This window comes from Bos indicus x Bos taurus, chromosome 4 (assembly GCF_003369695.1).
Source record: "Bos indicus x Bos taurus breed Angus x Brahman F1 hybrid chromosome 4, Bos_hybrid_MaternalHap_v2.0, whole genome shotgun sequence".
Taxonomy (NCBI): domain Eukaryota; kingdom Metazoa; phylum Chordata; class Mammalia; order Artiodactyla; family Bovidae; genus Bos; species Bos indicus x Bos taurus.
Genome location: NC_040079.1, coordinates 5315869 through 5341918, shown reverse-complemented (window position 1 = coordinate 5341918; position 26050 = coordinate 5315869). Strand labels below are relative to the sequence as shown.

The window sequence follows — 26050 nt, the reverse complement described above, 5'->3', positions numbered from 1 at the left end:
AGAGGGGAAAAGATAAGACTCATTGTTCTCTTCCTGTCTGTCTTACACCCTGGAATATTTTCTGTTCTGTTTTTTGTTCGTCTTTGCACACTTGACTAATGTACATAAACCGCTCTGTCAGCGCTGTACACCACTAGAGACTCTTGACACGCTTGCAGAGTAAAACCGTCGGTAGCCATGGTTTAGGGATTGGCAGCTCCACTTGCGTCTTTGGGCCCTGGGGCACAGCGGCTGCAGAGGTTGTGCTGACCATGGATGGATGTGTGCTTGTAGGTATTCTGTGTGTTTGGGTATCTCAGAACACTTATTTCTGACAACTATTTTTTTTCTTATTCATTCATTTCATCTTTATCTGATATACTTTTGAGTTAATCTTCCTTCTTATGGGCAGAAAGGGAACAAGCAGTAATAGTTTTTGTGGTTTTGGGGGTTGTGTTTATGCACTGTTCATTTGATGCATCCCCATGAGAAGTTGCAGTCTGGGGCGTACCCTGCATGGTCTTGTGGTTAGGACTTGGTGCTTTCACTGTCATGGCCTGGGTTCAGGCTCTGGTCTGGGAAGTGATCCCACAAGCCATTTCATGCAGCCAAAAAAAAAAAAAAATGTTGCAATCTGGAGGCTGGTCAGCACCTTTTGGAGTTTTGAATTTGAATTGCTTTAGCTGGGGGACGTGCCCTGACACGTAGAACCACGCTTATTTTCTCTCTCTTTCCTCTTCATAATCTGCTTGGCTTCTGACTACATTTGAGTTTAAATCCCTGTGTTGACAAGATATGGGCTGTTTCTGCTGGGACTGAAGAAAAGATCAAATGTCAGCCGCAGTCAGGGCATTTCTTGAGGATGCCTGGCAATCTTGATCAGATCCATGGGGTCAGAAATGAGGTAAAGTATGACCGTTGTAATAAAGAAGCTTTAGTATGTATACTAGAATACAGAGTTAGAAAGACCTTGAGAGTAATGATTCCATGAAGTAAATGTTGGTTGTGCAGGCCCTTTTGAGCCTGTGGTCACTTTCTTCTTCCTGTCTACCGTAGGTCTTACCTAGGGAGAGCTGCTCCTTACTGGAGCATTTGATGGGAGAGAGTATTAAAGAACAATAGTTAGCCTTGTTAGCTTCTATCAGCCCTTATTCACTGACAAAGCAGGTGTCCTAAACTTGGTAATTTTAAGTAATTTGTCATATTTTCTATCCTTTTGGTTTTCTTTAGTGTTTAAATTTGCTTTTGTCTCCATCCAATCAACATTACCATGTGGTTTTCCTCTGCATTTGAGATATCATATATAGACACTTACATGTGTTTATGCTCCTTGATTTTCTTATAGAGAGGACATTCATAAATATCAAAAGATCAAAGGATTATTCCCAGAGAGCTTGTGATGTCTGGAATTTGCTCTGAACCTTTCCTAGTTCAATAATTGTAATTATGAAATACATTTCTTTCTAGCCTTCAGAGTAGATAAGGAATGGGAAAGAATAGTGTGTATTTTTGTGTTGTCATCACTTGGTAATTTTACAGGGTATGTAGGAAAGGCACTGTTATAAATCAGTACTGACTCTAGCTGAGGCAAAATATGACTCTCTTTCATGGAAAAAGCGACAAAATGTTTACTGTTTGACCCTTTGGAATATATACTGATGAGAAAACAGCTGGAAACTACTGAAAGGTAAATACTTAACATTTAGAGATGAATATGATGATAATTATTTGGTACTGAAGGAAAGTGAGGGCTGTCCTGTTTGATTAAATAGAATTGTCTCATTAGTCTTGTAGTAAAAAAAGGTGGCTATTGAAAGAGGCATGCTAATTTCAGACTAGATAATGATTTAATAGAGAAAATGTAATTTTTCAAATCCTTCTAGAATATTTGTTCAGTGTCCAAATTTTATTGTCAAATTTTTGACAAATTAATGGATTTAAAATATTTCTTCCCTTAAGGATGCTAAAATCTCTTTGCTTCTGAAGTTAAAAGCCCGTATATTTCATGTGAAGCCTTTAAATATTTAATCCTCTCCAAATTGGTTCTTGTTTTTAAATTAGGAAGTTTTTTCCTAAGAAAAATTTTACCTTTATTATTAAAGAAATACATACTCTTTTATATTTCTTTTTAAATGAAGAAAAGTAGAATATTATCCATAGTGCTACTAACTTGAATCTATTACATTTATTTTTCATTAATTACAAATAGCACTATAATGTTTTGTGACTAGGGTAGGAAGATTAAAAATAACTGGTAGAATTTGCAGCAAAACATTGATAGACTTCAGGGTTTTTTTAATTTTTAACTTCTTGTTCATCTACATTTTGACGAGAAAGACAACTTTTGGGGAAAACAACTTTGTTTTTCTGAGTTGCTGTCTGGGCCTTTTACATGATAATAACTCCTGGTCAGGATGCTCGCACTTTGCCACTTTGCTTTTCCCAGGGCATCGTTTAAAATAGCCGCTTAGCGTTAAGCCTGCAGAAACTCACGACCACCCCAGTCAGTCAGAGGCGCCTGCTACCCTGCCCTCTTTCCTGCTGATGTCCTCAGACAGAGAAACGCCCTTCCCCTGGGCTGTTGTCCTGTGTCCCTGCCCCACCCCCCGCCCCACTGATTCTGGGATCCATAAGTAATAATATGTCTCATATGTCAACTTAAAAGCACAATGCAAGAGTTGCAAGTTAAGTTTTATCTGGGGCAAAATGAGGACTGCAGCCTGGGAGACAGCACCTCAGACAGCTCTGAGACACTGCGCCAGAGAGGCAGCGGGGAAGGACAGGAGATGTGTGATTTTAGTGATAGGGGCATGCATGCAATCGAGCACATATTTTTCCAGAGGGTTTCTGCTAGTCAGGTGAAGCTTTCTGCTAGTCACGAGACCGTGTCACCATGAGGAATTTGAGTGCTTTTCTAGATATGAGGAGATACAAGGATCTGGCTCATAAAAGCAGCTCCTGAAAATGTCTTAACTATCTGAAGGCCTGTCCTGCTAGTTTTTCCCCTAGCACAGCATGCCTCCTTTCCTACTTTCCACCCTGAGCTCCTTTCAGAGGGTGCTGAAAACCAGCAGCTGCAGCAGCACATGATTTAATCCTTGTCACGTGAGATGGCAAGTGCCCAATTGTAGTTGACACCTGAGCCTCCATCCTTTGTGAGGGTATACTGAAAAAGTGCCTTCAGTCACACAACCCGGTGGGTTTCACTTCTCCATAGTGAGAGCCGGGATGCTGAGAGGAGCTCCATGCGGCCTCCACGTGGTTGGCTTGGGCCTCACCATTCAGCATTCTTAATTCAGTACCCCAGCTCCAGCTTCTCAGCGCATGTTTTGGGCCAAACATAATTGCGGTTTCGGACCATGAATTTTAAATAATTATAACTAGGCTCAAACATGTCTTTATTAATCAAAATATGAACCATCATAATCACATTTTTGCCAACGAGAAGTAAGTTTATTCTTGTAGTGTAAAAATCCATGCTTTGAGATTCAGCAAACCCTTGGAAAGCATTCTCTGCCTCCTGCTGGTTGTGGAAGGGTTTTCCTTGAAAAAAGTTGTCCTGGGGCTTGAGGAAGTTGTAGTCCATTGGTGAGAGATCAGGTGAATATGACAATGAGGCAAAACTTCGTAGCCCAATTTGTTCAAATTTTGAGGCATTGGTTGTGCGACACACAGTCGCGCGTCATCATGGAGAATAATTGGGCCCTTTCTGTTGACCGGTGCCGGCTGCGGGCCTTGCAGCTTTCAGTGCCTCTCATCAATTTGCTGAGCGTGCTTCTCAGATGTAATGGTTTCACTGGGATTCAAAAAGCTGTAGTGGACCAGACGGGCAGCAGACCACCAGACAGTGACCATGACCTTTTTTTGGTGCAAGTTTGGCTTTGGGAAGTGCTTTGGAGCTTCTTGATCCAACCACTGAGTTGGTCATTGCCGATTGTCATAGAAGTTCCACTTTTTATCTCATGTCACAATCCATTCGAGAAATGGTTTGTTGTTGTATAGCATAAGAAAAGACGACACTTCAAAATGACAGTTTTTAATTTGCTGTCAGCTCATGTGTATTGAGCTTTGTCACCTTTGCTGCTGCTGCTAAGTCGCTTCAGTCGTGTCCGACTCTGTGCAACCCCAGAGACGGCAGCCCACCAGGCTCCCCTGTCCCTGGATTCTCCAGGCAAGAACACTGGAGTGGGTTGCCATTTCCTTCTCCAATGCATGAAAGCGAAAAGTGAAAATGAAATCACTTAGTCGTGTCCGACTCTTAGAGACCTCGTGGACTGCAGCCTACCAGGCTCCTCTGTCCATGGGATCCTCCAGGCAAGAGTACTGGAGTGGGGTGCCAAATGCCAAATGACTGTAGAATGGTCAACACTGAATTCTTTGGCAGCTGCTCGTGTAGTTTTAAGAGGGTCAGCTTTGATGATCCTCAGTTGGTCGCTGTCAACTTCAGATGGCCGGCCACCGTGCTCCTCACCTTCCAGGCTCTCGTCTCCTTTGCAAAACTGCTTGAACCACCACCACTGCACTGTACGTTCATTAGCAGTTCCTGGGCCAAATGCATTGTTGATGTTGCATGTTCTCTCTGCTGCTTTACAACCCATTTTGAATTCAAGTAAGAAAATCACTTGAATTTGTTTTTTGTCTAACATCATTTTCCTACTCTAAAATAAATATATAAAATAAACAGCAAGTAATGTCATTAGCAAAAAAACAAAGCGATAATAACATAACCATATTTATTTAAGGCTGTATTCCAATATCAAGCAGCAGAGTTCAGCAGTGCAAAATCACAAGTACTTTTGCACCAACCTATTATTTTCTGATTTTTTTTTTTTAGCATAATAGCAAAACTTAAAGTATCAATCCCTAGCACCTTGAGTGGTGTCTGGCATATAAAACTCTTACATGATTCCAGTGTTAGCCTTTTCTCTAGAATTATTTAATGATTTTCAGAAGAAAAATGTTAGATTGTTCAGTACATTTAATAGGCTATGACTGGAAAATTAGTGGAATGATTTTAGTATCATCTTAAATTGTGCCATTTGTGACAACAGGGATGGATCTAGAAGGTATTATATTTCACTGTTAGTGAAATAAGTCACTCATATGGATCTAAGAAAGAAAACAATGATAGCAAAAGAGAAAAGACTCCTGGATACAGAACACAAGCTGGTAATTGCCAGAGGGGAGGAGGGTGGGGGTGCATGGAACAGATAAGGAGATTAAGAGGTATAAACTTCCAGTTATGCACAGCAGAAGAAATATTAGTCAGTGATGACGTAATGACTTTGTGGTGACAGATGATCACTGAACTTAGCGTGGTGATCACTTTGTAAGGTATAAAAATAACCCCGGTTACAGTTCAGTAAAAAAATAAAATGGTGACAACATCTAATGAGACTGTCTATGTAAACTGTTTAGCCCTGCTTACGTTATTACACTCTTCTCATTGCGCACAACCTAAACAATGTCCTCTAACTTCTTTTGGAACATGAATACACCTTAACTGTTCACCACAGATGCTGTGCTAACCATAATGAGTTTGAAAAGGTGGAAATGCTTGTGTCTTCAGGGGGTTGCTTATACTGTAGGCAAATTGTTCACTGGGGTATCTCCAGTTTGTGTGTCTGGAAAGGATTCTTCTCTGATTCACTGTACCTCTCCAGAATCTGAGCGTTAGCCTCTCATTTTCCACCACAACATGCATCTTTCCAGATCACTCTCTCTGGTAACATAACTCCAACGGCCATTCAGCTACACCAGGGCCCATTGGCCTGTCCACATTTTTTCATCCTGCTTCATTCTTCCTGAGCCTCTCAGCTCTCCTTGTCTGGCTTAAATCTGTGACCTGTCATTCTGATCAGCACACTGCATATACCTTTCCCTGTTCTTCTTCCTCTGTACCACCCTGGCAAAACCGACTCTCAGCTTACTAGCCAGCCACCTGTTCCCTGGCAGCTCCCAGACTGTGGCTAGAGGAAACGTGAAACCACACCGTCTTGTCTACTGAAAATTCATGTAAACAGGTGGTCGGCCCTTTATCTGGGCTTCCCTGGTGGCTCAAATGGTAAAGAATCTGTCTGCGTTGCGGGAGACCTGGGTTTGATCCCTGTGTGGGGAAGATCCCCTGGAGGGGATCTTCCATGGCATGGCATGGCATGGGCATGGCAGCCCACTCCAGTATTCTTGCCTGGAGAATCCTCACGGACAGAGGAGCCTGGCGGGGTACAGTCCACGGGTTTGCAAGAGTTGGACACGACTGGGCGACTAAGCTCAGCATAGCCTTTTATTCATTTACATTTTGAAGAATATATTACCTTGGTATCTAACTGCTGAAGTTTTTGCTTTATTAACTATTCAAGTTTATGATTGAAAGTATTTGGTCACTAGTTGTTTTGCATTAACTAACCTTAAATGTTTGTTTTGACCCTCCTTTTAACAGCTTTCAAGCCTCGGATATTGAGGCCATGGCTATATAGAAGGAATGGCAGATAGTATGAAGCAAAAACCTTTTTATCATGTAGATGCTGAATTCATTATTTGTTAGCATAGATTCAGTTTTCAGCCTTTTGATTTTTGTTTGAATGTTTTAATTTCTTAAGCAGTTAAGGACTTGTTATTTTATTTATAACAGGCATCTGATTGGTTTCCACTTTCTTTATATTTGGGTGTTAACTTCTTGACCTGTTTAAAAGACTCCTGAAATTTTTTGCTTCTGAAGATTTTGAATTAATTATATTTTTAAAAAATGACCAGGTTTTGTCAGTTCCTCTCATTTTTATAGGTTCCTCAATTTAGTAACGATTTAATAACGATTCACTACATAAAAAATTTCTGTAAAAAGTTACCATAATATAGCTTGAAAAATATTCTATTTACCCATAAAATTGTTGAGAGTTAATACATTTTGTAGTTTAGACCAGGGAATCTTGATGTGCTCTTGTGGAGAGGGTGAGCTGGGGGTATTATGTGAAAAATCTTGATGGAGTGGGTCAAACCTTATGGGTGAAGAAAAAACTTTTTTCATTTTGCCCTTAGGTGCTGGCAGCCAAGAGGAAGCCGAAAATCGTGCAGTGGACAAAGTGGAAAGTAGCCCCTCTTTTTATAGCAGAGAGCTTTATTTAATTTGTGAAATTGGACAATGAGAGTCTGGGGGGGCGGTTTGAAACCATTTCCAATAATAAACATGGCTACTGTCCTGCCTAGTTGTCATGCTCAGTTGCTCAGTCGTGTCTGACTCTGCGACCCCCTGGACTGTAGCCCACCAGGCTCCTCTGTCCATGGGATTTTCCAGGCAAGAACACTGGAGCGGGTTGCCATTTCCACTCCAGGGGATCTTCTCCATCCAAGGATTGAACCTGCATTGGCAGGAGGATTCTTCACCTCTGAGCCACCTGGGAAGCCCATACTGTTGTTGAAATAAGGTTGAAATAAGATCTCCATGCATAGCATTAAGGTACTGCTTGGCTCAAACAGAATAGTATATTTGTTTGGAAATCCCAGCATTTTGCAAGCACACGATAACCACATTACAGTAATTTTTTCATTTGTTGTTCAGTCACTAAGTTGTGTCCGACTCTTTGCAACCCCATGGACTGCAGCACGCCAGGCTTCCCTGTCCTTCAGTATCTCTCAGAGTTTGTTCAGACTCATGTCCATTGAGTCGTTGATGCCATCTAATCATCTCATCCTTTGTCGCCTCCTTCTCCTCTTGCCTTCAGTCTTTCCCAGCATCAGGGTCTTTTCCAATGAGTTAGCTCTTCACATCAGGTGGCCAAAGTATTGGAATTTCAGCATCAGTCCTTCCAATGAATATTAAGAATTGATTTCCTTTAGGATTGACTGGTTTGATCTCCTTGATGTCCAATGGGGACTCTCAAGAATCTTCTCCAGAAATTTTTTAATTAATTTCAACAAATATTTATTAAGTGTTTGCTGTGTGCTAGCTTTTGTTATAAGCTTGGGGGATACTGCAAGAAACAGAACAGACAAAAAACTCTTGCTCTGATGAAGCATACATTCTAACAGGGAGCAGACAGACAATAATTAACATAATGAATAAGAAATCAATATATGTAAGAAGGTGGTAAGTTGTATGGAGTAGGGAGGATGGGAAGTGCTAGTGTTTGGTGGTTGAGTTGCAGTTTTGAACCTGCTTGTCTAGACAGAACTTTGTTAAGGTAATAGTTGAGCAAAGATTCAGTAGAGGTGAAGCTGTGTGCTAAGTCGCTCATCGTGTCTGACTGTGACCCTGTGGACTATAGCCCTCCAGGCTCCTCTGTCCTCTTTGGGATTCTCTAGGCAAGAATACTGGAGTGGGTTGCCCAGCCCTCCTCCAGGAGATCTTCCCGACCCAGGGATTGAACACGTGTCTCTTACATCTCCTGCATTGGCAAGTGGATTCTTTACCACTCGCACCACCTGGGCTGGGATGAAAAGTATTCTAGGCAGAGGGAAGAACCCATGCATAATCCCTTACACTTTTAGTGACCCATAAGGAGACTGTGTCTAGGATGAAAACGAATGAGGAGGAAAATAGTGGGAGATAACAGTCGGACTATTACATAGGGACTTTCAGGTCATTGTAAGGAACAGATGGTCACAGATACCTTTCATATTATATTTTAAAATTAGACCTAATGAAGAAAAAGTTAACATTTGTTGAACCCTAACCTTCCCCTGTTGTCCTGAGCTGCTTAATGGCAGAGCTCTTGATTAGCCCACTCTGGCTTCTCTGTGATTGGAAATGTTGGCTGGCTTCCTCTCCTGGTCCCTTGTGCGTGGCTCCCTTCTGTGTTCCCTGTCAGGGAGGCCACTGTTGAAGTGGGAAGGCCTGGAGTGGTTTGAGGAAAAGAATCTAAATATAAATCTCCTTACACAGTTGAAGAAGAGATTGGCTTCTTACTCACAGTTCTTTATGGAATCAGAGCAGCCTGTACAGGTAGTCTTTTTATTTCTATTTATGTTTTGGCTGCGCTGGGTCTTTGTTGGGGCACACAGGCTCTTTGTGGCTGCAGTGACTTCTCTTGTTGCAGAGTATAGGCTCTAAGGCATGTGGGTAGTTGTCGTACATGGGCTTAGTTGCTCCACGGCATGTGGGATCTTAGTTTCTGGACCAGGGATCGAACCAACGTCCCCTGCAGTGACACGCTGATTCTTAGCCGTTGGACCACCAGGGAAGCCCCATGAGGTTAAGTCTTAAACTAAAGAATTTCATGGCCTTTTGAAGAATTAGTGCTTTTGTTTTTGTTATTATTTGCTTGTTTTTTCCCTACCTCCAAGCAAATATTTTAGGAAGTTATAATGCCTGTTTTAGTTAAAATCTAATGTTTCACTGAAGAACTGTGGACGGAGGTTCGTGACATTGTCCAGGAGGTAGTGGTAAGACCATCCCCAAGAAAAAGAAATGCAAAAAGTCAAAATGGTTGTCTGAGGAGGCCTTACAAATAGCTGAGAAAAGAAGAGAAGCTGAAGGCAAAGGAGAAAAGGAAAGATATACCCATCTGAATGCAGAGTTCCAGAGAACAGCAAGGAGAGATAAGAAAGCCTTCCTTAGTGATCAGTGCAAAGAAATAGAGGAAAACAATAGAATGGGAAAGACTGGAGATCTGTTCAAGAAAATTAGAGATACCAAGGGAATATTTCGTACAAAGATGGGCACAATAAAGGACAGAAATGGTATGGACCTAACACAAGCAGAAGATATTAAGAAGAGGTGGCAGGAATACACAGAAGAACTGTACAAAAAAGATCTTCATAACCCAGATAACTATGATGATCTGATCACTCACCCAGAGCCAGACATCCTGGAATGCAAAGTCAAGTGGGACTTAGGAAACATCACTAGGAACAAAGCTAGTGGAGGTGATGAAATTCCAGCTGGGCTATTTCAGATCCTAAAAGATGATGCTGTGAAAGTGCTGCACTCAGTATGTCAGCAAATTTGGAAAACTCAACTGTGTTCACAGGACTGGAAAAAGTCAGTTTTCACATGTATAATATCATATGTGAAACGAATCGCCAGTCCAGGTTTGATGCATGATACAGGATGCTCGGGGCTGGTGCACTGGGATGACCCAGAGGGATGGGATGGGGAGGGAGGTTGGGGGGGTGCTCAGGATGGGGAACACATGTACACCCATGGCGGATTCATGTTGATACATGGCAAAACCAATACAATATTGTAATTAGCCTCTAATTAAAATAAATTTATATTTTTTAAAAAAGTCCATTTTCATTCCAGTCCCAAAGAAAGGCAATGCCAAAGAATGCTCAAACTACCACACAGTTGGACTCATCTCACAGGCTAGCAAAGTAATGCTCAAAATTCTCTAAGCGAGGCTTTAAGAGTATGTGAACTGAGAACTTCCAGATGTTCAAGCTGGATTTAGAAAAGGCAGAGGAACCAGAGATCAAATTGCCAACATCTGTTGGATCATAGAAAAAGCAAGAGAGTTCCAGAAAAATAGCTACTTTTGCTTTATTAACTATGCCAAAGCATTTGACTGTGTGGATCACAACAAACTGTGGAAAATTCTTCAAGAGATGAGAATACCACCAGACCATCTTACCGGCCTCCTGAGAAATCTGTGTGCAGGTCAAGAAGCAACAGTTAGAATCGAACATGGAACAATGGACTGGTTCCAGATTGGAAAAGGAGTACGTCAAGATTGTATATTGTCACCCTGCTTATTTAACATATATGCAAGTACATCATGTGAAATGTTGAGCTGGATGATGCACAAGCTGGAATCAAGATTGCTGGGAGAAATACCAATAAGCTCAGATGTGCGGAGCAGAAAACAAAGAACTAGAGATCCTCTATGAAAGTGAGAGGAGAGTGAAAAAGTTGGCTTAAAACTGAACTTCAGCAAACGAAGATCATGGCATCCGATCCCATCACTTCATGGCAAATAGATGGGGAAACAGTGACAGACTTTATTTTTGGGGGCTCCAAAATCACTGCAGATGGTGACTGCAGCCATGAAATTAAAAGATGCTTGCTCCTTGGAAGAAAAGCTATTTCTAGCTTATGGTGAACGGTGTTAGATTCTTGATCTCCAAAGAAGATTTAGTTTCAGGACCAGGCTTGATCACTCAAGCGCTTTTGTGTAGCAGTTTTATTAAAGTATGAAAAGGGACAGAGAAAGGTTCTGACAGAGACCTCAGAAGGGGATGGAGAGTGCCCACCTCCCTAGTCTTAGCAAGGGAGTTATATACTGTTTTAATTAGTTATTACAATAAGAATGTCTCAAGATTGTAAAGATCTTACTAGACCCACAATTTACATTTTAAGATAACAGGATTAGCCAGAAGGTCTTCAGGAAGGAGAAACTGTCTTCAAGCAGGATACATTGTTTTTATATAATCCTTAATACAGTTGTTTGTTGTGTAATCATCAGTTCTAGGCTTAAAGAAAAAAAGTTTCTTTTTAGTTTTCTGTGACTGTGACTAAGGAATGTAGAGAGAGAGAGAGAGAGAAAACACATTTGTCTTTTCCTCCTCCTCGAGAATTCTAGACACCTCTCTCTACTTCCAGAGCACCAGACCCTCTTCTCCTCCTTGGGGATCCTGGACTTCTTATCAACCTGCCTAGGAATTGACTCTCTCACTGTGACCAACCTAGAATATTAAAAAGCAGAGACATTACTTTGCCAACAAAGGGCTGTCTAGTCAAGCTATGGTTTTTCCAGTAGTCATATATGGATGTGAGAGTTGAACTACAAAGAAAGCTGAGCCCGAAGAATAGATGCTTTTGAACTGTGGTGTTGGAGAAAACTCTCGCGAGTCCCTTGGACTGCAAGGAGATCCAACCAGTCCATCCTGAAGGAAATCAGTCCTGAATATTCACTGGAAGGACTGATACTGAAGCTGAAACTCCAATACTTTAGCTACCTGATGTGAAGAACTGACTCATTGGAAAAGACCCTGATGCTGGGAAAGATAGAGGGCAGGAGGAGAAGGGGATGACAGGATGAGATGGTCGGATGGCATCACTGACTCGATGCACATGAGTTTGAGCAAGCTCTGGGTGTTGGTGATGGACAGGGAGGTCTGGTGTGCTGCAGTCTATGGGGTCAGAGTCAAGAGTCAGACAGGGCTGAGTGACTGACTGACTAACTGAACTGAATGTTTCACCTAAATGTTTCTACTCAGTATTGTCTGCAACATTTTGTTGCAAAGTTACAAATTTGTAACTTTAATCCTTTGTCTTAATGGCTCCATTCATTTTGCTTAGAGAAAGTTTTCTTCCACTTCCAAATAAAGTGGATCTTTTTCTGTGCCTGTCTTAACTCAACAGTGCTGCAGCTGACCTGACAGCACTTTGATCGGTGTCTGACTTTCCTTTTGTGCGGTGGTCATTTCCCATTGGTGTTACTGTTGTGGGATGTTTTTGATTGTTTGGGTACTGGTGTTTTGTTTTTTAAGCTTTTGAATTGACATGTGGTGAAAGAACTAATAGTTTTTGGTTGGCAGATAGTTAAGAAATTGAACCATTTGCTGTCTTTCGGGCTTATGGCATAACATTGTACAAAACAGCTTAATTTTTGAATTGGAGCTTACTGATGCTGATTTGCTTTGTCCTGGTTTGGGGGGGGCATGATAATTTTTGAAAAAATTATTTTACACTATAGAAGTTAGTAATGTATAAGTAGTATTGCTTTGTAGATTTCTTGTTTGTACATGACTTAAATAGTGTTTCTCTGCTCTCACGCTCAGTGAAACGATTTTATATGTGCAGTGGGCTCTCTACAGACAATTCCTGAGGGGGCTGTGTGAAGCCTCCATGAAGACCCGATATTACAAGAAGCTTAGGAAAACATTGCTGTTCAGTGCCCTATTGTTTATAAGACATCATAAGGAGAGGGAAAATGGGATTATTTGAACTCTTTCAGTTATAAATTTGAAATGAAACTGTTGAATCTAGAGTGGGCATTAGGGCAGGTTTAATCTTTGATTGGAGGGTAAAACTTTTTAAAAGTTGCTTATTTATAATAACAGATTTTAATATTCTTGGGTTAAAAGATGTAGTCTAATAATTTTACAATTAGAAGGGACCTTAGATGTGCTGTCATGACTTGTGTAGTACTTAGGTTTTACTTATGAAAAGTTAGAACCTCAAAAATATGAGCAGAGTGAACGTGGTCCAGATCAAAGGTGAAGAAGCAGGTATCCATTAACCTGGGCGGATGAGCACGTCAGCTCTGCGGCTGCTGCTGGTTTCTCAGTACTAACGCAGTGGGCCTGGGGTTTCAGTTGTGGAATTCCTTTATTTTTTTATTCAGTGCTATCCCTGTATCTTCTTACATTTGACTTTCTGTTAATGACGCACATGGGGTCCTAAGTAAATTGTTCACAAGTGTTACTTGGTAGTTTGGGAAACAGTGAGTATTAAATTGGTATTTAATTTTTTCAGTGTCTTAAAGTGCCTAACGTATTTATCCTTCTCTTTTAGGAAACTGAAAATGGCCCTTCAGCAATGCTAGGTCTATAATGGGAAGTGTCACAGTTCGGTATTTCTGTTATGGATGCCTTTTTACATCTGCAGCCTGGACGCTTTTGCTTTTTATTTATTTCAACTTCAGTGAAGTGACTCAGCCACTTAAGAATGTGCCCATCAAGGGGTCTGGGCCCCACGGACCATTCCCCAAAAAATTTTATCCCCGTTTCACTCGAGGTCCAAGTCTAGAATCACAGTTCAAAGCAAACAAAATTGATGATATGATAGATAATCATGTTGAAGATCCAGAAAGAGGCAACGTGAAATTCTCTTCTGAATTGGGTAAGTGTACCTGATATTTGCTAGCAACGTGTTGAAATATTTCATCGTTGGAAGTGCAAATATTCTTTAAATCACGTATTGTTCAGAGGACTAGACATGTGACTTTTTTCTGTACTGATGTATTTTGTTCATGAACTAGCTGGGGTCCTGTGATTTTTGCAGACAAAGTAAGGAGTTATATTCTGTTTTGTTCAGTTCTGACTTCAATATTTTATGAAGACTTCGGAGAAACTATGAGGTCCAGAATTGGAGGGAGGTGGGAGAGGGCAGAAAGGAAGAAAAATTAAGTGGTTGGAAAGAAAATGGAACCTATGGGGGAAGATTTTAATTGCTAGCATTATTTAATAAGGGAAAGCAATGGTTGAAAAGTGACTATTTTAACATATTTTGAAAGGCAGAGTTAAGACAGGACATAAACCATTGGGTTTAGAAATAAACTGAGACTGCTCCTGCTAAGTTAGTTCAGTCTTGGCTGACTCTGTGCGACCCCATAGACGGCAGCCCACCAGGCTCCCCTGTCCCTGGGATTCTCCAGGCAAGAACACTGGAGTGGGTTGCCATTTCCTTCTCCAGTGCATGAAAGTGAAAAGTGAAAGTGAAGTCGCTCAGTTGTGTCCGACTCTTAGCGACCCCACGGACTGCAGCCCACCAGGCTCCTCCGTCCATGGGATTTTCCAGGCAAGAGTACTGGAGTGGGGTGCCATTGCCTTGGGACTACTTATATCTAAAAAGATTTTTACTTACAAGTAAAATTATTGAGCCGCTGGAATATATTTATTAAATATAGGAGTTTTTTTATTCTTCAAAAATTACAGTCTGTTCAGTTTGGAAGCAAGACTGAACACTGCAGTTCTAGAGTTCTGGTTTCAGCAAATTTTATTTTAAGGGATATATGAGCCATTTTGGTTGTCTTTAAAACTTAAGAACATTGATCTTCATTGAAGAATCAAATAATAAGTAATTTAAGAGTAAAAGCATATAGTGAGAGATTCTGAGAGATTGAAAGATCCACAGAATATAAAGGAAATGTAAAAACAGATTTCATCAGTTTCTAGAATTTAATCATTTCCTAATACAGGAGGTCAAAAGTATTGAAAATTATATGAGGAAAAGGAAGCTTTTACTTTATTTTTCATAAAATATACCTTCTATTCATTTTCAAACAGCCATTGGGACCTTTTTAAAAGCATTAATGGAAATTTTTCTAACTTTTTGTTTATAGTAATTTTTATAAAATTTTTATAAAGTTGTAACATTGGGTTTGCCATTTTTAACGGACTTTGCCTTTGAATGTAGTAGTGAGAGAATTGTAGATATTTGAAGTGACAAACTCAAATTACCCATCAGAAACTAAATTCTTTATAAAAGATCCTAAAGATCACAAAACAATTAGAGCTAATAAATGAATTCAGCAAAGTCGCAGGGTATAAGATCCACACACAGAAGCCAGTTGTATTTCTGGACATTAGTGATGAATAGTCCAAAAGTAAAATTAAGAGAACAATCTCATTTACGGTGGAATCAGAAAGAAGTACTTAAGAGTAAATATACCAAGGAGGTATAAGATTTGTACATCAGTTGTGCTTCAGAGCACAACAGAAAGAAATAAAAATAGACCTAAATAAATAGAAAGACGTCCTAGGTTCATGGATGGAATGCTGAGTACTGTTAAAATGTCAGTGCCACCCAAAGCAACTCACACTGAATGTAAGCCTTATCAAAATCCCAATGGCATTTGTTGAAAAGATGGAGTAGCCGAGTCAAAAGGTGATAAGGAATTGCAGGGTGCTCTGAAGTCTTGAAAAAGAACAAAGTTGGAGAACACATACTTCTCTTCCAAAACTTCCTAACAGTGTGATACTGGCATAAGGAAAGATACGTACATCGCAGGATAGACTGAGAATCCAAAAATATACCCTCCGCCATCTGTGGTCAAGTAGCATCTATGGTAACGCCTAAGAACAAGTAACGTGTGGTCAGTTGGTTTTCAGAAAGGGGTGCTAAGAGCAGCTAATGTGGAAAGGATGGTCTTTTCAGCAAACGGCACTGGGCCAATTAGATATCCCCATGCAAAGGAATGAAGTTGAACCCTTATCTCATATTGTATTATATTAACTCAGAATGGATCAAAGACCATAAAACCCTTAGAAAAAATCTTCGGGATAAATCAAATAATAAATTGGGAAAACACTGCATTCTGTATTTCATCCCTTCACACCTGTGTATCTGTAAAACAATCAGCATTCTTAAGAACAAAAGTTTACTCAACTTTAATTTTTTTCTGTTACTATTTGCCCATAAAAAAAAAAAAAAGTGGCAGTGAAAGTGCTCAGTCCTAACCCCTGGACCGCCAGGGAGCGCCCGTTCTTGACTTTTAAAATCCATGTTTTCCTGAGTGTTTGGCCATGAAATCTTTTTCTTCATTTTAACCTCTACTAGTAAAGTAATGCTCAAAATTCCCCAAGCCAGGCTTCAGCAGTATGTGAACTGTGAACTTCCAGATGTTCAAGCTGGTTTTAGAAAAGGCAGAGGAACCAGAGATCAAATTGCCAACATCCACTGGATCATCAAAAAAGTGAGAGAGTTCCAGAAAAACATCTATTTCTGCTTTATTGACTATGCCAAAGCGTTTGACTGTGTGGATCCCAATAAACTGTGGAAAATTCTGAAAGAGATGGAATACCAGACCACCCGACCTGCCTCTTGAGAAACCTATATGCAGGTCAGGAAGCAATAGTTAGAACTGGACATGGAATAACAGACTGGTTCCAAATAGGAAAAGGAGTATGTCAAGGCTGTATATTGTCACCTTGCTTATTTAACTTCTGTGCAGAGTACATCATGAGAAACGCTGGGCTGGAAGAAACACAAGCTGGAATCAAGATTGCCGGGAGAAATATCAATAACCTTAGATAGGCAGATGACACCACCCTTATGGCAGAAAGTGAAGAGGCACTAAAAAGCCTCTTGATGAAAGTGAAAGAGGAGAGTGAAAAAGTTGGCTTAAAGCTCAACATTCAGAAAACGAAGATCATGGCATCTGGTCCCATCACTTCATGGGAAATAGATGGGGAAACAGTGTCAGACTTTATTTTTGGGGGCTTCAAAATCACTGCAGATGGTGATTGCAGCCATGAAATTAAAAGATGCTTACTTCGTGGAAGAAAAGTTATGACCAACCTAGATGGCATATTGAAAAGCAGAGACATTACTTTGCCAACGAAGGTCTGTCTAGTCAAGGCTATGGTTTTTCCAGTAGTCATGTATGGATGTGAGATTGGGACTGTGAAGAAAGCTGACCACCAAGAATTGATGCCTTTGGACTTTGGTGTTGGAGAAGGCTCTTGAGATTCCCGTGGACTGCAAGAAGATCCAACCAGTCCATTCTAAAGGAGATCAGTCCTGGGTGTTCTTTGGAAGGAATGATGCTGAAGCTGAAACTCCAATACTTTGGCCACCTCATTCGAAGAGTTGACTCATTGGAAAAGACTCTGATGCTGGGAGGTATTGGGGGCAGGAGGAGAAGGGGACAACAGAGGATGAGATGGCTGGATGGCATCACTGACTCGATGGATGTGACTGTGGGTGAATTCTGGGAGTTGGTGATGGACAGGGAGGCCTGGCGTGCTGCGATTCATGGGGTCACAAAGAGCCGGACACGACTGAGTGACTGAACTGAATTGAATGTCCAGTGGGATTAGTTTTCCATGACTCGACTTCAGGAAATGCTATTATAGGGGAGTCTTTCTGTGAGCAGAGGTTAAATGTTTGATGTGGGAAAGAGAAAGCAAAAGGAAGCTTACTATTCTAGGTAAAGGTGAGATTTCCGACAGTGTGAGAGCAAAGGTGTTAAATTATAGTGATTTTGATTAGCTCTGTGGTGGACCTTCTTGACTGTGAAGTTGATTAAAGTCTGGAACTGGAGACATTTTACAGAAAGGGTTATCAATAGTCAATTTTCTAGGGGAAGAGTCCATATAAAAACTTGGGGTAAAAATTTTTTTCTAGAAAACAGAACCAAAAAAACCTCTTGCCCAGTTAATTGGGGCCTGTTGAGATCCATATGGGGTTCTGTAATCTGTTGTTTTTATGGTATAAATCATCATTAAGTCTCTTTTTTTCTTGGTCATAGGTAAGTTGTTTTTTTTTTTTCTTGAAACTATTCTTAAATTATGGCTAATGAGCCATAATTTATGGTTAAAGTACACTTGCTTTTTTGAGGAAAGTTTGACTTAAACCTTGACACAGTTTTTTGAAAATGGAGACAAACTAGGTTTGAGAAACATGGCTGTTAACCTATTTATAAGAAGTTAAAGCCAAGATTTTCTTTAAGTTTTGTTCTTCATTTACTTTTTTTGGCTGCACTGTTGCTTTGCTTGGGCTTTCTTGAGTTGTGGCGAGCAGTGAGTGGGCGTCTCATTGCGATGGCTTCTCTTGTTGCGGAGCACCGGCCTGGGCACCTGGGCTTCTGTACTTGCAGCTCGTGTGCTCAGTAGTTGGGGCTCACGAGCTCTAGAGTGCACGCTCAGTGCTTTGGTGCACAGGCTTAGTTGCTCCGTGGCATGTGGGATCTTCCTGGACCAGGGGTTGAACCCGGGTCGCCTGCATTGGCAGGCGGATTCTCATCCACTGTACCACTAGGGAGATCCCCAAGATTTTCTTGAGATCATAACAGGAATTGTAGCATTCATTTCCAGATTTAATTCACTGACTGTGACTTCATTCTTTTGCAGGTATGATTTTTAATGAACGTGATCAGGAGTTGAGAGACTTGGGCTATCAGAAACATGCCTTCAATATGCTTATCAGTAACCGCTTGGGCTACCACAGAGACGTGCCAGATACGAGGAATGCAGCGTACGCTCCTTCTTAGTTTCTGCTCGCCATTTTAATAACACAGTGCTTTTAGTGCGGTATGATAAGTCATGGGGGTGGTGTTGCTGCTGCTGCTGCTGCTAAGTCCCTTCAGTCATGTCCAACTCTGTGTGACCCCATAGATGGCAGCCCACCAGGCTCCCCTGACCTGTTAATAATCTGCAATTAGGCTTCGTCATTCATGATACTAGAAAATTTAAGACAGATTTATTTCCACTCTTATTATGCTTGAAGCCACATGGTCTGAGATTGTACTAATAGGGTTCTAGAGCTTGCTGGGTTTCTTTTGAAATGTAAAATATGAAAAATATGAAATACTAATTGCATATAATTAAGTCACCTTCTGAGTATATGTTTATTTTAAATGTTTGTTTATTGGATTCATAACAAAAAGGAATTCACATCAGTGAAGAATTCTACTCGTGATCTCACTTTTCTGTTTTCATTCTTTTTGTTTTTTCAAAGGCTTTTCTTTCATACAGTCAATCAGTCATTCACTCTACAGATCTGTTTCAGCACCGACTGTTTGCTGGACACTCTGTTAGGCTCTGGAAATAAGACATAGCCCCTCGGTTCCCAGGGCTTAGTGCCTGTCAGGGGAGGTTGATAAGGAAGTGAGTAATTACAGTAGCACAAGAATGAAGGCTCTGATAGGAACGGGTGAGACAGGGCCCCCACCCCAGAGTGACCAGGGAAGCGTCAGAGAGAGGGACTGAACAGTGCGGTACAGCAAGGTTGTCCCCTGTATGGGAACAGGCTGAGGCAGGAGATATACCGTTTGTCAAAGGGACTGAAACAGTTCTGTTTGCCTGTAGTGAGAGAATGGCAAGAGGCTGAAAGTAGGCAGGGCCCAGACGTTGTAAGGCATTGTATGCTGTGCAGAAGAACATGGAATTCCTGATTTTATTTTTTAAGTCAGTGGTTTTTTTTTTTTCCTTGTGGTCACTTAAAGCCACCTAACCTTTTTTAAAATCAAAGAGTTGCTTACATGGAAGCTCGTCCATTATCCTGATATATGTCATAGTTTACTCAAATCTTTTTATATGATTGAGCAAAAATTAAAATTTTCAAATACAGATATTCATATTTCCTTTTGAAACTTCATTGAGAAGAAATTAAACATCAGCTGTTGATTGCTGCATTAAAAACTTGCAGTGATTTCAGTAAAAACACATCTTTGTGTAACCTCTGTACCAAAGAAGAAAAAATTCAAGTTTTAAAAACTTGAATTGACTTAAAAATAAGCAGAGTAGCAGGAAACGGAGGGAGAAATTATTAACAATTATAAAACGCTTGAATAAGAAACCACATTAATTCCTTACCACTTTTTAATAAAAATTGTTAATGATGTAAAGAAGAGGCTCAACAAGGGAGCAGTTAATGTTTAGTGAATGATAACCTAAAACATTCAAGCTTTTTGAAATGTCAGCATTTTCTGATATTCGTCTTTACAGATGTAAAGACAAGTCTTACCCAGCGGATCTGCCAGTTGCTAGCGTTGTTATTTGTTTCTACAATGAAGCTTTGTCTGCCTTGCTCCGGACGGTGCACAGCGTCCTGGACCGCACGCCAGCCCGGCTTCTTCATGAAATTATCCTCGTGGACGATGACAGTGACTTTGGTGAGGAATACTGTAACTGGCAGTGTGGGATCTCTGCTTTGGTTCACTATAGTAATGACCACTGGCCATTCAGTCCCTGAAAGATAGGAGGACCCTCGTGCATGCAGCTGCAGCAGAGCCAACCACAATTACACGCCTGATTGTAGCGTAGTTTTGGAGAAACTGCATTATCTGTGTAATCTGTTTTCAAACTATGCTACCCAAATTAGGCTCTTGAAATTTTCCCCTTGGCTTACCTTTTTAAAATAATAATTTTATTTTGAAATAATCACAGATTTGCAGTGAGTTACAAAGAGGTCCTGTGTGCCCTTTCACCCCGTTTCCACCATTGGTTACATAATAACACAGTATTGAAAGCCAGAATTTAACATTGATACCACGTGTGTGTACAGTTATTTGCCATTTTATCCTGTGAGTATATTTCTGTAACCACCACTGTAATCACGGTACAGATAGGACTACTCCATCACCCCAAAGATCTCCTACCTGCTACCACTCTGTATTCACACGCACCTTTCTGCCCACACATCCTTAATTCCTGGCAGCCCTCATCTCTGTGATTTTGTTTCCATCTCTATGGTATTGTCATTGGGTTGTTATATAAACAGAATCACACAGTATGTGACCTTTTAGGATTAGCTTTAACTTGGCAAAACGCTTTGGCTTAGGTTTATCTTGTCAGTCTGTCACATCAGCTGCCTCCAGATAAAGTGGATGGCGTTGTGATGGCTCTTAGATGGTCTCTGAACACTGGTACTTTAGGCTTTAGTACATACGTCTTTCACTTCAGTTCAGTCGCTCAGTTGTGTCCGACTCTTTGCGACCCCATGAATTGCAGCACACCAGGCCTCCCTGTCCATCACCAACTCCCGGAGTTCACTCAGACTCACGTCCATTGAGTCAGTGATGCCATCCAGCCATCTCATCCTCTGTCATCCCCTTCTGTTTCTGCCCCCAATCCCTCCCAGCATCAGAGTCTTTTCCAGTGAGTCAACCCTTTGCATGAGGTGGCCAAAGTATTGGAGTTTCAGCATCATTCCTTCCAAAGAACACCCAGGACTGATCTCCTTTAGAATGGACTGGTTGGATCTCCTTGTAGTCTAAGGGACTCTCAAGAGTCTTCTCCAGCACCACAGTTGAAAAGCATCAATTTTTCAGCGCTCAGCTTTCTTCAGAGTCCAACTTTTACATCCATACATGACCACAGGAAAAACCACAGCCTTGACTAGACGGACCTTTGTTGGCAAAGTAATGTCTGTGCTTTTTAATATGCTTCTTACCTTTCTTTAATTCAGCATAGACTCTTCCTAAGAGTGATTTCATGTACACAGCAGGATGGAGGGCAGTCCTCAACCTTGTGAGAGGTGATATTCCCATTTTACAGAGGAGGAAATAGTAATTTGCTCAAGATGTTACCTGGTAGAGTTGAAATTAGACCCAAGGAATCCACCTGCTGGTGCAGGAGACTCAGGTTCTATCCCTGGGTCAGGAAGATCCTCTGGAGAAGGGAATGGCAGCCCACTTCAGTATTGTTGCCTGGAAAATCCCACAGACAGAGGAGCCTGGTGAGCTACAGTCTATGGGAATGCAAGAGAACTGGACACAACTGAGTGATGAAACCACTACCATTCAAGCTTTCTGCTCTTTTCATTAACAGTAAGCTGCAGAGATACACTGATAAATTATATGCCAGTTACATGTCTTTTCACAACTTGAGTCTTTATTAAGCATTCCTTATGTATCAACAACAGAACTGGTATGCCAGTATACTTAAGTATACAAAATGAGTAAATGTATGTTCAGATCAACGAGAGTAAAATTCTCAAACCTTGGTAAACGTTGAAACCTCATAGGAGAAACGGAAAAATTAATTAAAAAATAAATGATTAAAAAACCTAAGAATTTGCATCTGGACCAAGTAGAAGATTGGCTAAGTAATATAATTCTAAAATTTATGGTGTTGAATTTATTTTTTCATGTCAGCCTGTGATTTGTTTTTCATTCTGTGGGTATTTTTTTCTAAAAGAGAAAACTCATGATCAGTTACAATGGTTTATATGCTAACTATGGAAAGAATTACTTATTAGATCTTGTATGATGTCTGAAGTTATGAAATTTAAAGGTAAATGAGCTAGAATTTATAAAAAAAATAGTGCCCATGGAAGATGCCAAATTATAAATTAGTATAACAATGTATTTACTGCTGCTATTATATAATTCTTGGTAGGGCAAAGAAGTTATTTCTCAACTATTCTGAAATGGAGTAGGACTTAAATTACTTTGAAAAAAGGCATTTACATATCAGTTTCTTCTTTAAGTCTGATTTGTATGTAGTCAGCTGAACATTCATACACTCAAAATACTCATTTTAAACATTCTTTATGCAAATTGTTGAGTTAGTTGCTATGGAAATACAAAAAGTCTGTAAGTTAAGTAACTACTCCTTTAGGCTAGTATTCCAACTCTGATCCCTCATTTTCTTCCTTTTTCTTCCTTTCAGGATAAGCTATGCTCTCCTTTTAAAATAAAGTGGCAGATTCTGTAATACTTACTTGAATGCTTGTTGTTGCAAGCACCAGGTACAGCTCTAGAGTGTCTAAAATACCTGTGCACGCGTCTCATGTGGTTTGAACGATCTTCAATTTCAGATGATTTGAAAGGAGAACTAGATGAATACATCCAAAAATACCTCCCTGGAAAAATCAAAGTGATAAGAAATCCAAAGCGCGAGGGCTTGATTCGAGGAAGAATGATTGGAGCAGCCCACGCAACAGGTAGAACTTCCCGTTGGCTCTTGAGTGATGAGAGCTCTCTTCTCCTGCCCTCCTGATTCCTCATTGGTCTGTGGCGAGTGGAGTCTCAGTGGGCACTGGCAGCAGGAGAGATGAGGCTTGTGCAGTTTGGGTAAGGCCTTTCCCTAATGGAGCCCCGTTGTAACTAAGCCCCGTTGTCCCAAAGCCCAGGCCCCAGGAAGGCGAGCTCTAGAGTCCTCACTGGTCCGCTTCTGTTTCTCTTCAGCTGTATCATATCGGTTCAGATTTCTGTTTATCTCTATGGAAGGTTGGTGCCAGTAATTTTCATTTACGATCTGAATAAAAGCTTTTCCTTTTAAAAATACATTTATTTAATTAAATGAATCTCTTTAAAAATATTAAGTGTCTAATATTTCATGTAGTACCTGGAAATATGGCCTCCCCCCCAAAAAAAATCATGAAGATGACTTTGGAATTCTGAAACTTTGGTGGGGCATCCCCTCATAGTGAGAAAATCTGCCTTCCCACACACTGCCCTCCTCCGATGACTGGTTACCGGGGCTCACGGTGGGCTTCGCGCTGCTGTCCACCGCCACCCCTCCTGTACACCCCCTGTCTCGTTTGCGGGGTTCGTTTGTGACTTCATTTGTACTGTCTTCCTTCTTCCCTCCTCTGTCTTAACCTGCAGTGAACAGAAGCAGTTAACAACGAATGAGACGGAGCTCCCCTCCGTCCAGTCCACAGTCACATGCAGGTTGAATTCAGGGCTTGTGATTTGTCTTCTGTAGAGTTCTAGTCAAATAAAGACTCTCTGACTTGGCTGTTTTGACTTACAGAAGGCACGAGATAGGAAACTGGGGTGTTTGTGGGGTACGGCGAGATCGTGTCACAGAACACTGTACTTTCCCAGTACGTTGTTACTGCAAGCTTTTTCAGGCAACAGTCGTCATCTAGTTTTTTTCTTTATGTCGTGTTGGTCCTTGTTCAAATATAGTTTGGGATCTGTCAAAAAAAAAAAAGTTTTGGGGAAATCGGTCTCAGGTTCAGCGTGACCATGTATTATCTTCCTTCATTTAGTTAAACTGACTTTTATAGAAAAAGTAATATTTTTTGAATTAAGAAAAGCTATTAGTAATTTTCCCCTCAAAGGAACCTTGATAAGAGATTGAACAATTTGCTTTTCTGTATTAAATGACATCTGGTGACCTTGTGAAGGTCGTTCACAGGCGCTGAAGGACACGGCCAAGTCCCTGTCACTCTGGAGGACTTTCTTGCTGGAGGTTCTGCTGCTGTTAATTGAAATAGGATGCATTGGTTGCTTTATGAAGTCTGTGTAAAATCTATATCAGTACATTTATTTCATAGATAAAGCTTTGGAATAATAATAATGCTGTCTGATGACGAGATTCTAAGTTGTTCAGGTGTTCAGAAGTAACCATTAAGTTATCAAAGAAACCCTTACTCCTGCTCACGTTTATCAAGCAGAGTTAAAAATGCATGAGAAAATCTTCACAATTTTTATTTTACTGACGAGAAGAAAAGTGTGTCCTCTGGCCCATGAGACTGAGGGAATTGGAAAGGAAATGTGGGAAATGGAGGGTGAGATGGTCACATGGCTGTCGAGTGGTGGATTCACGGGAGCGGGGAGCCATGTGGCAACGTGATGAGCCGGCCACATGGCCCTCACTCCTGAGAATCCTGTGTTGTCGAAATAATCGGTAATGGGGCACGTTTATGAGTCACCAGTGAAAGTGAGCTGTGTTCTCTAGCCTCGGTTTGCTGAGACAGGGACGTGTCACATAGTAAATTCACAAATATATCCATTACAATAATTGTAATAAAAACAGACACAGCTGACCACTCCTGTTGCACTGCTCCACACCTGGCTGTCAGAGAACTGGATGGCTCCGGTGAGCCTCGGAGTCTTTTTTTTTTTTTTTGGTTTTTTACTGAGGAGAATATGGATTGTTTGTAACTGTAACTTTTTTCAAGACTTGCTTTTATGGTCTGTGTATGTTCTTCAGTCGTGGCAGCACCCTTGAAGCAGGATTTCCCGGCTGACGGGCTCCCAGGACCAATTTGCTAGCTGGGGCTGGAGGGGTGGCGGTCAGCTTGCTCACCTGCACAGGTGTTCTCTCTGGAGCCGGGGGCCTCTTGCCTCGTGAGTGGCGCTGACCTCGGGCCTCTGTGGCTTCCCCGCAGGAGAAGTCCTGGTGTTCCTGGACAGCCACTGCGAGGTGAACGTGCTGTGGCTGCAGCCCTTGCTGGCCGCCATCCGCGAGGACCGGCAGACGGTCGTGTGCCCAGTGATCGACATCATCAGCGCCGACACGCTGGCCTACAGCTCATCCCCGGTGGTGCGGGGCGGCTTCAACTGGGGGCTGCACTTCAAGTGGGACCTTGTCCCGCTCTCCGAGCTCGGGGGACCGGAGGGAGCGACTGCACCCATAAAGTAAGCTTTCTCCTCTCTGTTGGGAAAGTTCCCCGAAGAGAAAACACGCTCAAAGCTTTGCAGAAAGCACAAGTGTTGGCTTGTTTGTCCATGAAGGACTTTTTAGTGCTTGCTGAATTTAATGTACTCTGCCAAGACCTAAGGAAAGATTTATGGATAGAAATTGTCCATGCTCTCAGGATTTATATCTCAGTGAGAAAGGCAGAAGTCAACAGTATCCTGGGATAATTGTGTCGGACAGCCTGGAGGCCCCCGTGTTGTGTTGTTTTTATCAGAGCCCGTGGTTACTGCGTTGGTCATAACACATCTCCAGTTCTTTGCTAGTGTGAGTGGTGCTGTGAAGAACATTTAGTACATAACTACAGTTAGGATTTTAGGATGGATTCCCACCAGTAGTGCACAAAGCCACGGTAGTGGTTTAGTCCCTCAGTCGTGTCTGACTCTGTGACCCCATGGACTGTACCCGCCAGGCTCCTCTGTCCATGGGATTCTCCAGGCAAGGATACTGGAGTGGGTGCCATTTCCCTCTCCAGGGGATCTTCCCGACCCAAGAATCGAAGGCAGGTCTCCTGAGTTGCAGGCAGAGGCTT

The 26050-nt window shown here is 41.4% G+C and overlaps 1 protein-coding gene across 5 annotated transcripts in view; it reads left to right on the top strand.

Annotated features, from left to right (window-relative positions):
• GALNT11 (polypeptide N-acetylgalactosaminyltransferase 11) overlaps positions 1-26050 on the top strand; it is a 52733-nt gene that overhangs the window by 14505 nt on the left and 12178 nt on the right. For 3 of the 5 annotated variants that reach the window (XM_027538534.1, XM_027538539.1, XM_027538536.1), the window contains exons 2-6: positions 13433-13759; positions 18493-18616; positions 20089-20255; positions 22904-23029; positions 25211-25460. In XM_027538534.1, the coding sequence (XP_027394335.1) occupies positions 13471-13759; positions 18493-18616; positions 20089-20255; positions 22904-23029; positions 25211-25460 (956 nt within the window). In that variant the 5' untranslated portion in view covers positions 13433-13470. Of the gene's footprint in view, positions 1-7325; positions 7433-13220; positions 13322-13432; positions 13760-18492; positions 18617-20088; positions 20256-22903; positions 23030-25210; positions 25461-26050 lie in introns of those variants that run through there. The other 2 variants (XM_027538535.1, XM_027538538.1) reach the window with 2 other exon arrangements.